The sequence below is a fragment of the Ochlerotatus camptorhynchus genome, unplaced genomic scaffold (assembly GCF_037179485.1).
Source record: "Ochlerotatus camptorhynchus isolate MF236.1 unplaced genomic scaffold, CSIRO-AGI_Acam_v1.1 ptg000137l, whole genome shotgun sequence".
NCBI classification, from domain to species: domain Eukaryota; kingdom Metazoa; phylum Arthropoda; class Insecta; order Diptera; family Culicidae; genus Ochlerotatus; species Ochlerotatus camptorhynchus.
This window is the reverse complement of record NW_027040627.1, coordinates 2,536,379-2,549,564: the sequence shown is the minus strand read 5'-3', so window position 1 is coordinate 2,549,564 and position 13,186 is coordinate 2,536,379. Positions and strand designations below refer to the sequence as shown.

At 38.8% G+C, this 13,186-nt stretch overlaps 2 protein-coding genes across 2 annotated transcripts; one reads left to right on the top strand and one right to left on the bottom strand.

The window, feature by feature from the left end:
* The first annotated feature begins 1,497 nt into the window (after positions 1 to 1,497).
* Positions 1,498 to 3,542, top strand: LOC135700468 (uncharacterized). The gene is made up of 3 exons (XM_065220987.1): positions 1,498 to 1,663; positions 1,754 to 1,918; positions 2,283 to 3,542. Exon 3 carries the CDS (start codon positions 2,283 to 2,285, stop codon positions 3,159 to 3,161), a length of 879 nt encoding a protein of 292 aa, XP_065077059.1. The 5' UTR covers positions 1,498 to 1,663; positions 1,754 to 1,918; the 3' UTR covers positions 3,162 to 3,542.
* Positions 3,543 to 9,975: 6,433 nt separating this feature from the next.
* Positions 9,976 to 11,474, bottom strand: CstF64 (cleavage stimulation factor subunit 2 CstF64). Its single transcript, XM_065220986.1, has 3 exons — positions 11,326 to 11,474; positions 11,173 to 11,251; positions 9,976 to 11,110 (listed from the first exon to the last, which is right to left on the bottom strand). Exons 1-3 carry the CDS (start codon positions 11,378 to 11,380, stop codon positions 10,051 to 10,053), a joined length of 1,194 nt encoding a protein of 397 aa, XP_065077058.1. The 5' UTR covers positions 11,381 to 11,474; the 3' UTR covers positions 9,976 to 10,050.
* Positions 11,475 to 13,186: the final 1,712 nt, after the last annotated feature.

Below are 13,186 nucleotides of genomic sequence, written 5' to 3'. Positions count from 1 at the left end.
CTAATGCAATGTTCAGCTTGAATTTTGTGGCTCTCCTCCATCCAATTAAAGTGATTTTTTGTATGTAATTAGGGTCAACTGTAAACTTGTCACCTTCAGAAAATCAGTTCATCAGCCACCGTGCTATTTGGGGGACTCCTGTAATTATGTACCGTGGACCTCCGGTAATCTGATCGTGGTTAATTTCTAATTTGAACTTCGCTAATCTGACAATACAAAACCACCCATGAACCTTACTGACTACGATAACCATTACCATTAAAATTGTCAAACCATAAGTAAAAAGGTTCTAATATAGTTTTCTTTGCGAAAATGTATGAAGAAAACAAATTTTTTGAATGGTAATGGTTCTTAACAACCCATTATTTGTAAGGTTCACTTCCAAAGCTTTATCACACAAACGTTCATGTAAAGTTCCATAACCATTTCAGTTAAAGTTAAGCAGGGATTATAAACAACTTTTAACCATTTTCGGTAAGGTCAAGATATCCAGTATTTTACGATCGCTTATGGCCTCCACAATCTGGCTGAGTTTCTGGAAGAGAACATAAGATTTGAAGAGTTGGTTGAAATTGCTAACATGAAGCTTTAGTGTGATGATTTATTAGCTAGAGAATGATCTTTAGAAGAGGGTAGGTGGATAATTCCGTTAGAGCACGGCAGTATGAAAATTGAATAGAAGTTGAAAATGAGCTTAGGGCCATTAATTTTCAACTTCAACTTCATTTTCAACTTCTATTCAATTTTCATACTGCCGTGCTCTAACGGAACTATCCACCTGCCCTCTTCTAAAGATCATTCTCTAGCTAATAAATCATCACACTAAAGCTTCATGTTAGCAATTCCAACCAACTCTGAAAATCGCTAACTTCGCGTATGAAGTAACATAAAAACACTTTGAATATAAGATTTGGCTTGTGTCGTTTGACCTGTAAACGATCAAATTTAAACGTTTACATGTCAAACGACACAATCCAAACGTCAAATCATATGTTTACTACCAAAAATTTAGCCAGATTGTGGCGTCCATAAGTGCTCGTAAAATGCTGGATATGCACAGCAAAAAAAAATGTAATATCGATCAACGTAATTCAAGCTGATGTATGAAATAATGATGTAATAGCAAAAAGCAGATACAATATTACATCAATGGATGTAATTTTGTTCGCAAAATCGATGTACATCGTACAATGTGATATTACACAACCGATGGATTGACCTGGTTGCAGCAGTTTCGATGTAATATTCAACAACTTTTTTTGCTGTGTGGTTCGCGTTTATGCGGGAAAACTCTGTGAGTAGTTTTATTTTTGTGTGTCACAACCGAAGAATTGGCAGGTCTCGCTGCAGCTCTATTACATATGAGTGTCTATAGTGCACACCCCTTATAATAAAATGACAGCAAGCTGTCGGCGCATGATGTGAGTTTTGCGAGTGAAACATCCAAAAAATCGTTCCAGTGTTTACGTTGCTCTCGGCTTGGTGAGGTGTGAGGATAATATTTTTTGCTTGTGTTGTTGCCGTATTAGAAATTATTATCAAATATAATTCGATACCCAGGTCAACTCATAAACGGTTCTGTAGATTAAGAATGTGAATTCATTAGGAATAACCTTATAGAGTAAGTGGATAAGAAGAAATCTGTTGACCCAACACGAACTTGGTAGGTAGAAGGCAAATTTACTCTTATAGTCTACTTTTATCGCAAGCTGATCAATTTTTCATTTTCTCTATTTTCCCAACCATACTCTAGTTGGATAACGTCGTCGACACTGCAGCTCAACAACCCCCGTTCCGTATATGTGTATGATTTGAAGCTTGATATCTGTCCGCTGCAGAGAAAGAGGAGAAAAGTGAATTACGGTCATCAGCACCGCGCCCGACGCTAATTGAAGAGAAGGCCTCAGAAGACTAGAAGGTGGGGCAAAACGGGGTGATGATGGATTTTCGATAGACTTTTTTTTTTGTTTTTCGCACTGTTTTCTTCACTATTCATGGTTTGATGAGCACGAGAGGCTGCTCTGCATGCTTCATTCAGATCGACCGCAGCTTGTTTACATTATAGTGCGTGTAGGGCGTAGCCGTCTTCTTCTCTGTGTGTGTGTATGGAAGGCGACGTGAATGAAACATATTGCGATCTTTAACCTACTTTTATGGTCGAACTATGCAAGCCTGACCTTGTGCAATCTCGTGTTTGTTTAATATTTTATTTGAAAAATTTAAATTTCAAGGTTCCTAGCTTATTAATGTTGACAAACAATTTAATTTTATTTTCGTTTTAGATGGAGAAAAGGCTAAATGATAGCGGTTTCGTCGAGGATTATTTTGCAAATCTCAATGATCTGTCCAAGAAAATATCACTGGATATTGACGAGATCAAGGCCACATATGACCACATCTGGGATGATCTGAGCCGTGAGGAACAAATTGAGATCATAAACGAAACGTTGATCAGGCCAGAATTGACTTTGAAATACTTCGACAGTTTCTCTACGTCATCAGATTCATTTCGAAACATTATAGAGAGTGATGAAAATAGTGACGATCGGAAGGTCAATCTATACGATGGAAAGGCACTACAAACTTTCCAATACCTAAAGACGGGAAGAAAGGTCATTAACGATGAATCAATCGGTTTGTTCCGGGATGAACACTCAGCACCATTCGCTCATAAAACAAAAAGTCAAATCAACCTAACTATCTTCCCACTGGAAAAAGATAACCCATTCGAAAGAAAGGCGGATCTGGCTAAAAAGTTAGAGAAACTGAAATCTCCCAAATTGAATGATTCGTCCGGAGCAAAACCCAACTCGAAGGCAGCTAACAATAATGAAGCTCCCACCTGTGACAATGAAAACAATTTGATCCAGGGAATCAAGTCAAATGGTCCTGGCAGCGATTTATTGGCAAGTTTCATATGCAGTCAAACTGGCGCTTCCACATTGGTATCGACGTCCATGGGAAGTGATGAAGTGGACGGTCAATCACTGGAAAATGTCGGTTTCGACGACGACAAAATAAACCTATTCCGGAATAGTTCCCGAAGTGACAGTCTCCATCAGGCCCAGTCTTCCTCCGTTGAAGAAGACGACAAAAATTTCGATGAACTGAATAGCTTGCTGGGCAACAGCAAGGGTTTCGATTTCCTCAACAACTGGTAACTTCCCATTTTGCGTGTGTTACATGTATATGCTGTTCTTCCTAATTTCCTGTCTAGTCTCTCTATGAAATCGTTTATCTTTATTAGCAGTAGATTATGTGTTCTAGAACCATAGGTCACAGTCATTACAATAAGCTGTAAGGCCTCAGTGCAGCCAACCTAGCAGCGCAAGGAAACGTATTAAAAAAAATGTGCAAAGGCAAACAGCAGACTGATTTTGAAACCAAAACATTCACAATAATGTCCTCGTTGAAGAGAATACCTCAAAATTAATACTCACCAATCATGCTCAATGAAAAATTGAGCAAAACGTTTTTCATAATGCTCTCAACTTCAATTTATATAAAACAAAATCCATCACCAAGGCACTGATTCGAAGAAACACTTCATTCGTTTTTAAATATATCACATTCCATTTTTTTTCCTACAAACATCTTTATGGTTGCCTTTCAACCGTTTCAGTTCAACATTTTTGCTGATGCTTTTTTTAAGGAGCTTTTTTTCGATAGAAATCGGCCATAAAAGTACAAAAATTAAGAATTTTGTTGTGGATGATCTAGCACGTCAAAATTCATCTGGAGTTTTGATTCTCTTATTTTCATGTTGAACTTATTTATGTAACATCTCTTTCATCAAATGAAATATTTTCAATATCATTTAAATTATCATTTATAGTAATTAATTTTTATAATCTTTTCTTTTTTATTTATAAATCAGTTATTGAAAACATTATCTATATTATAGGATATTTTATCAAAAGATGTGTATTCAAATATGTTCGTAAAGCTTAATCACATCATATGCTATACGTAACAACAGGGCTGGTAGCGAGTAACTTTTTAGTGACTTGGTCACGTTTTTCAAGCCAGTCACTTAAATGTTTCTTGTTTAAGGCCAAGTCGTTTTTTCTTGTAATCAAACGCTATTTTCAACTTTTTTAGCGTGATCATTCTTCCTGCAATGTGTAGGATCTTATAGTCAAATCGATGTCTACATTTTGTTTTAATTTTTGAGCAATTCGAAGGTGTTGTTCTATAGAGCTTTTTGACGTTTGATTGTCATTTTCTATCTACAGGGTGTCTACTAATTTGGCTAAATAATATTCCCTGAATTTTCCAGGTTTTATAAGATGATTTCCAGGTTATATTGTACTAGCTGAGTGTGCCTTGCTCGGGATTCAATGTTAGCTTGAGTTTATGCGCTGATTAAAAAAAGCATGCTATATTTTCTGATTCATTTGTATGGGAGCCCACCCCCCTCCTACAGAGGGGGAGGGGTCTCGAACCATCATAAGAACCTTTCCCAGCCCCAAAAACCCCTGCATACAAATTTTCACGCTGATTGGTTCAGTAGTTTCTGAGTCTATAAGGAGAACTCCCACAACGGACACCAAACCATACCCCGGGACAATCAGGCTTTCTCCGGATAGGTGGAACCCTACATTGGCGATCCTGTCAGGAGGATTACTAATCGAAGAACTGGAGATTTATTTTTTTTCTCTTGACTGAAATATGGATGTCGAAAGAATCGAAATAACCTAAAAATGCGATGGCGTGGCTAGAAGACCGCCAGAATATTGGTGTCAGTGGTTTGTGACCTACAATGGTCCAAGGTGCGTCTGGAAGACCACCGGAATGTTACTCACAAATGCTCTGGAAGACTACCGGAACAATGGTCGGAAATTAATTATGGTGCGTCTGGTAGACCATCGGAACATTGATCGAAAGTAGATCATAATGTATCTCGATGAACACCGGAGTGAAGTGGTAGATGAAGTTGAATCCCTACTTAGCTTTATGGCATTTTTTTTAAGGAATGTGTAAAGTGTGAAAATCCCTTCCATTTTTCCATTTGGTAGATAACACGGAATGTTTGACGGAGGAAAATATATTCTAGCCCCGATCGATCCGGTGGATGAGTTGAATGTAAAACAGGTTGATGGATCATCTTCTCTTTTTTAAGTCGAAACTAAACCCAGTAGTTCGTGCAAGTTCCTGAAATGATCCCGAGGGATGGACCAAGTTCTCAAGGCGAAAGTACGAGGACAACCGGTGGCGATGGCGCAGCTACCAGTGGAGGCGGTGTGCGGTCAACAACTGCTGTTTGGACCTTTGTTAGCGTTAGCGTTGTTATAATATACTTCGTAGATTGGATACTAGCGACACTCACGTCTCTTCTGAAATTCTCAGTTAGACTACTTTCAGAAATAATGCTGGGGAGTAAACATTGGTTCCAATCTAAACAAGAGTAACAGATGCATGACTGTTGCTATTCCCGGCCACGCCCATCTTTATCATAACTAGGAATAGGGAAGGAAATGTTGTACTTACTTAACGAGAGGCCACCGACTTAGCGACACCCTCATAAGTGCTACGGAGTTGGAGGGCTGGGTAGGGTATTCGGTTAGGATTCACCTCAAGTTGGCGATGCAACCAAAAGTATATATTGTTTATTTGTTGTTCATTTATTCTCTCGATAGCCGACTATCGAAAGAAAATATTCATTTTGTTTAGTGATCATGAATTTTAAGAGTCATGACGGATAGCTTGGGATTAAACCCATGATGTTCTGCTCAGTAAGCAAAAACGGTCCCTCCAGGGTCATCGAACATCTCAGAACCATGACGCTTCGCGACAATACAGGACTACGTTTTCGCTTGATATGCAAATAGTTTCCGAGGTTAATGACAACTGCTGTTTGGACCTTCGGAAATGCAGTAAGTCTACCGGTCATGGAGAAGCTCAAAGAAAGGTAGAATTATGCATCGTGGGCATTTTCGACGAAAATGGTCCTAATACGTGTAGGTACGTGGCGTGCGGTCAAGCCAGCGGAGAGAAGCACAATTTCAGCCTGGTCAAGAACGTAGAAACAGCCGATTAAGCATGGAACGAGCTACAGGCAGCTTTCCAGGATAACAGGCTGATCCGACGGTTTGGTCTTCTGGACAAATTAAACTCTCAATTGGTAAAGCAGGTACAATTCTTCTTATCTGCACCACCTTTCGGACGTTTTGATTTCTGCTTCGGCTAGAAAGCACTTTCACTGCTTGAGTTCTTCAAAGGCCATTTGACGTCTTGAATAATTTTCGTCTTCACAACATCTGCAGTAAATTCGATACCCGATGCTTGAAGACCCATAATCATCGGATTAAAATTCTCGGGTAACCCTTCCAACAGCAAAGACGCCAAATATTGGTCATTGACTTGGAATTCAATTTCGCTCAAATCGTCCGCCGTGGTCACCAACACAGTTCCAAGTAATATTCAACGGTTTCGCATTCGTCCAGTTTGATTGAAGTTGAAGACTTTCCTCAACAATCGCTTCTAGATGAAGGATTTAGGAGAAGCAAAGCTTTGTTTGGATCTAAGGATCACTCATGACAGATCGATAGGCAAGCTCTGGCTAGATCAGCAACAATACGTGCAGGATTTACTCGAGCGGTTTAACTTGGCGAACTGCAATCCTGTTTCAACTCCAGCGGATACTAGTGCTAAGATCGACAAAACTATGTGTCCAACCGATCCTGAAGAAGTTCAAGAGATGCAGACGGTCCCATACGAGGAACCGGTGGGATCCTTGACGTACATCGTGCTCGCAGCAAGGCCGGACATCTTATTTTCTGTGAACATGGTGAGCAAGTTTAGCAACAATCCTAGTCGTAGGCACTGGGAAGCGGTGAAACGCATAATGCGTTACCTGAAAGGAACGTCTGGAAATCGTTTTAAGTATTCCTCAGAAGGCAATCCACAATTGACGGGTTATACGGATGTGGATTGGGGAGAAGATGTGGACAATCGGAAATCTACCACCGGCTCTAGGGACACGCAATAACCTTTAACTCCAACACGGGCAACGGCTGTAATTAATATAATTCCATTAACTACTGATTTAATTACATTAATTACAGTTGAAACTTCGTAATTAAAGTACACTAATTACATTTTCAATACTTTTAATTACATTAATTACGAATAGATAATTTTAATTATCGTCAGTACTGCTTCAAAACGCATTAATTACTTTAAGTACTTTTGATTGCATTTTAACTTCAACGCACTGTTTCATTGTAATGCGTGCCCCTAGCACCGGCTATGTGTTCAGCAAGATGGGAGGAGCGGTTCCGTGGAACTTCTTTTTTGATTTAGCTCTAAAGTGCCTAGATCCTTCTGGGCTACAACCCTGGATATTCAAGATTTAAAAAAAATTCAACTTTCAGAAGAGATTACTCCACAACCAAATAAGCTATTCGTGATCTTAGAACGTCAATTTTAAGGGTTTTTAATGTTAGTTCTTATAGGTGTACCCAAATTATGTTTTTGTCATAGTTACTACAGTAAACAGCCTGATTATCAGCAGGTATTAAAATTGTCAAAAAATGACCTATTTTCACCATGGGCAGGATTTTTTATTTATTAATATTTTGGGCTACTTTAATAATACCGAATGCATCATATCAAGAAGACTGGCAACTTTTCCAGAATCCAAGCGACAGATACAATGATTTGTTGTCTTCGATAATACCCTTATTTGAGTAATTTTTTTTTTTAGATGTAATCTCACGAGCAAGAATGCTTTTTTTTATTATAGTTATAAAGAAAAATAAACGTTGAACATTTTTTTTTGACTATATGTTTTTAGTATTACTTCTACGTGAAGTCAATGATTTACATAGTTGAAGATGCTAATTGCACTGGCCAGTAGTGGCGTGGGGGGGGGGGGGGGGTACACCCCTCACCATCCCTCTCCAAAGGGGGAGTTTGGTAAAGAGAGATAAAAAAAAACGATTTGTACCTTCCTTAAAAGTTGTCCTAGCTCGCTATTCTAATATCTATATACAATCTTCACACTGCCGTACTCTAACGGAACTATCAACTCTATGCTTTCATCTACTCCATCTATCGTATAAAAATTACCACTAAAGTCTGTTATTTGAAATTAGCATCTTCAACTATGTTGAACATTTATTTTTATTTTTTTGTATACTCACTTTCCATTCATGAACGTAGCTGTCATGTTCTTCTTCTACGCATTTGAAGCTTATTGCTTATCGCATATACGCTTATTGCGTGCTCTCAACTTAGTGTTCTAAATGCACTTCCACAGTTATTAATTGAGAGCTTTTGATGCCAAAATCAATGCATGAGTTAACTATTAACGTAACTGTCATGTATCGTCAGCAAACCCATAGTTCAAAATCAGTTTGTGAACCATTATGTACCATGTTTTTACTGCACCGCCCACCGTTATTTCTGTCTTTTGGAAAATCGAACTATTTTCTTTACTAGTGCTATAGTACTCTAAATTAGTCATCTACAATTAATCTGTTGGATTGGTTAGAGGACAACCGAGAAATAGTGATGGGAAAATGGTACAACCAGTCGCGCTATTTAGAGGATGGTACTCATTTTACATACTTGCGATTCGATTTTACATTAATATCTGTTTGCTACCAGCCAAGTCAGATGAAATAATTTTTGAAGTGCTCCCAACGTTGAAAATATACCTCTTCTTATGTCACAGGCAAATTTTGTCTTCTGAGCACAAACACAACTTACTACTTGTTTTGTTTTTGCAAGCCTAAAAATCTATGCTAATATTTAGGCATAATTATAAGTCTGCAACTGTTATCTGTGCTTAGCTTCAAATGCGTAGAAGAAAAGAACATGACAGTCACGTACATGAATGGAAAGTGTGTTTTCAAAAAATGAAAAATGAAGGTTCAACGTTTATTTTTCTTTATAACTATAATATAAAAGCATTCTTGCTCGTGAGATTAATTACTCGACTAAGGGTATTATTCAAGTAGCAACTTTCATCCACAACTGAAATTTTATATATCTGCTAATCTATCTGATTTCATCGTACGTCACGTTTTGGCTGTATCCCATAGGAACGTATTTTTCACTTTTAGGACCACAATTAAATTATGGACAGAAGTAAATAAATGAGGCAGAACATGTGAAAAATAACATAAAAATATGATTGTGCCATCGGCGTGAAGGAATTCAAGAAAAAAAAAATGGTATTGATTTTCCACCAAAAAAGCTCAAAACTACCACTCACTCATCTTGTCATATCTCAAAAACTATTTGTCCAAATCATTTACCCTTGGAAACACATCAAGTACAAGAGTTTTCCAAGGTGTGGTGGAAATTTGAGCCCAAAATATTAAGAAATAAAAAATCCCGCCTATGGTGAAAATAGGCCATTTTTTGACAATTTGGATACCTGCCGGTAATCAGTCTGTTTACTGTAGTTACTATAAAAAAATGCTTGTACTTAAATAAGGATTTACATTAAAAAACCTTCAAATTGACGTTCTAAGGTCACGAATAGCTTATTTGGTTGTGGAGTAATTTCTTTTGAAAGTTGAAATTTTTAAAAATCTCGAAAATCCAGGGTTGTATCCCAGAAGGATCAAGGCACTTTAGAGCAAAATCAAAAAAGGCGTTTGTTCAGAATGCCAAAATAAGCGTTTTGGCCAAGTTTGGCTCAAATCGGTAACATCGACCACAACTTTTTTAAATTCTGTACCCACTTGAGCTGGAATGACCCATATATATTATATACTATTCAAAATTCCTTTGAAATTCTTCCATAATTGTTCAACGTGACATTAGTAATTGTTCAAGTCCAATAATTCTGAGAATTTCCCAAGGTCCAGAATCTTATTTGTATTTGTTTCCAGAGAGAGAATGATCTTGGTTTTCCCGGTAAATCCGTATTTCCGGCTATTTCCCGGTTCGCTGGTCAATCAGGGTAACCCATTGTAAAGCATAGCATATAATGATACACAAAACTATTTTAGGATTAACTTTTTATTGAATTGATATCCACCATGCACAAATTACACAATAGGATAAAGCCATAATCAGGATCCTTCAAGCATTTCAACGCTGTGTGCTCTTTGCAATCTGTTCCTTCAAAACCAGAATGCTGGTTCGCTGCTCTGGGGGCAACATTGCAATCTGTTCATCCGAAAGCTGCAAAACCTGCATGATGAGAGCAGCTTTCTCTTGATCTGAAGCATCATTTGGAATGCCGTTGGACGAAGCAGCAGCTGCTGCGCTAGCGGCGGCCATCGAAGACGATGATGGTGGAACTGGTGGTCGGTTAGATCCCCCAGGTTGTTGACGCGGATCTTTGGGACCTTGGCGAGGGTCCACCGGACGCTGACGTGGGTCAACTGGGAACGGACTTGATTGTGGAGGCGCTTGGGGGCCAATTGGACGTGGTGGTGGCGCAGCGCGTTGATTGAATTGATTGTCCATCGCAGAAGGTATTCCACCAGTTGTAGGTAAAGAACGCATATCCTGATCCAAGTTAATCCGTCCCAAACGTGGATCTACATTGCGCAGGTCAACGTCATGCCCAACGCTGGGTACAAAAGCCGCAGGTCCACTGACTGGTGGAACTGGCATCGGAGCTGGTACCGGCAACGGTATAGGCGAAAGTTGCGATTGCGGAATACTCATTGTATCACCGCTCAATATAGGTGGCATCTGGTTTGCCTTATGGAGAAAAGTAACAGCCGTAGCAGGATCAACAATCCTCATTACGACTTGCGCTTGAAGTAATGCGTAAGCCATTTGAGGATTTTGCAACAGCATTTGACGCGCTTCTACAGGATTGTTTTGAAAGCAGGTTTTCATCTGTTTCATCAATTCATACATCTGTTCTGGCGGTAAGGAAACTACAGTTTTGGTGACAATTTCTGGAGCCAGAGATGGATCGCATGGATCCCCGTACGGATTATCAATCTGCGGACCTTGCAGCAAAGCGGCCATCTCCATGCGAGATTTTTCCGTACAAGCGTTATCCACACGCAGAGCACGGCCTCCGATTTCATATCCGTTCAGGTTACGCATGGCACTGAGTGCAGTTTCCTGATCCTTATACTCGCAGAAACCATATCCTTTTGGTTTGCCACTTTCGCGATCAAACACTAACCTTTCGAAGAAAAAAAAACATTAAACGTTATCATTTAAATATAGTGATTCGAAATAACTAACTTCAACGAAATAACTGGTCCCACCTCGCTAAATATATCCTTCAGTTTTTCCTCCGTGGCTTCGTAGGGAATGTTGCCGACTACAGTAAACACAAATAGACAATCATTTTTTTACTGACGCTGAATTTCTCAAGCAAAGTTCTGCCATACTTACCGAACACGGAACGCATGGATTTATCCATAATGCTTTGATCACTTTTGTCACCCATTTTCCACAATTTATAAGTTACTTAATACGGAATAAGGAATTGAAAGCCGAAATTTTATTCAACAAAAAACCTGGAACCAGATCACTAAAGACAGTTTCTTCGGTTTCTTCGCGTTTTCGACAAAAATCTGTCAATTGTAATGTAGTACTAGAATTTAGTAATGGGCGATCATGTGTCGAAATCAGTCATTTCCAAACTTTGTTCCAAACCCGCCCATTCTACAGGGTAATCGCAAAATACCCAATAATGACTACAAAGTAAGCATTTTCGAGGGAGACTGGGACTACCCATTCAATGAGTAAATATATTACCTATTTATGAATATTTGCTATTCAAAAATGAATACTTACTACTTGTTTTTGTAGTTGTAATTACTCATAAATGGGTAGTCCCAGTTTCCCTCGATCCCAAGCTAATCGATTCACCCCTCGAAACATAGGAAAATCCACTAACCCCTCATTTTATCTGTCAAACTTTCATAGTGAATCAAAACAAACATAGTGTAGTACCAACAATCAATACGAAACTAACGATTTTAAATTGGCTCACAACTTGACTAGCCTATTGGTCCCAAGCAAATCGATTAACGTACCCCATTCTTGTCAAAATTCTAGTACTACACTATGTTTGTTTTGATTCGCTATGAAAGTTTGACAGATAAAATGAGGGGTTATTGGATTTTCCTATGTTTCGAGGGGTGAATCGACTAGCTTGGGACCGAAGATAGTACCAGAGCTGAGCCAAAAAGTAGAGCTCGTTTGTTCGGGACCTACTAGTCTTAGAGTTACCTCTATGGTAGTACCATAGAGGTAACTCTAAGACTACTGGGTCCCGAAGAAAATCATTATTATTTTTGGCTCACTCAGTACCAGAACAACGGTCCCAAGCAGTCCCAAGCTATTTCACTCACCCCTGCATGTTCTGCATGAATCCACACACCCCTGATGTTATCTGTCAAACTTTCATAGCGAATCAAAACAAACATAGTGTAGTAATAGAATTTCAACTAGAATAGGGTACGTTAATCGTTTGCTTGGGACCAATAGGCTACTAAAGTGGTGAGCCAATTTAAAATCGTTAGTTTCGTATTGATTGTTGGTAGTACCATAGAGGTAACTCTAAGACCACTGGGTCCCGAAGAAAATCATTATTATTTTTGGCTCACTCAGTACCAGAACAACGGTCCCAAGCAGTCCCAAGCTATTTCACTCACCCCTGCATGTTCTGCATGAATCCACACACCCCTGATGTTATCTGTCAAACTTTCATAGCGAATCAAAACAAACATAGTGTAGTAATAGAATTTCAACTAGAATAGGGTACGTTAATCGTTTGCTTGGGACCAATAGGCTACTAAAGTGGTGAGCCAATTTAAAATCGTTAGTTTCGTATTGATTGTTGGTAGTACCATGTAGTACTGCAATTTATGCTAGAATGGGGCACGTTAATCGATTTGCTTGGGACCAATAGGCTAGTCAAGTGGTGAGCCAATTTAAAATCGATAGTTTCGTATTGATTGTTGGTACAACCTCGGGTACAACTAAGAGTATGTGGGAAAGAAACATCACACACACCAATTTTTTCATAGAACGACAAAGCAATGAAGATAAACAAATACATCAAATGGAAATGGTTAAAATTTTGCACAACGTTCAAATTCGAAAGTATAAGGAACTAAAAAGTGCGGGACAAGGTCGATTCAGAATCACCTTTAACCGACCCAAGGATGCTGAACAACTGATTAACTCAAAATTGTTGAAGGATGAATTCCACTTCAAAATCTACATACCAAACATGCTAAAGCAG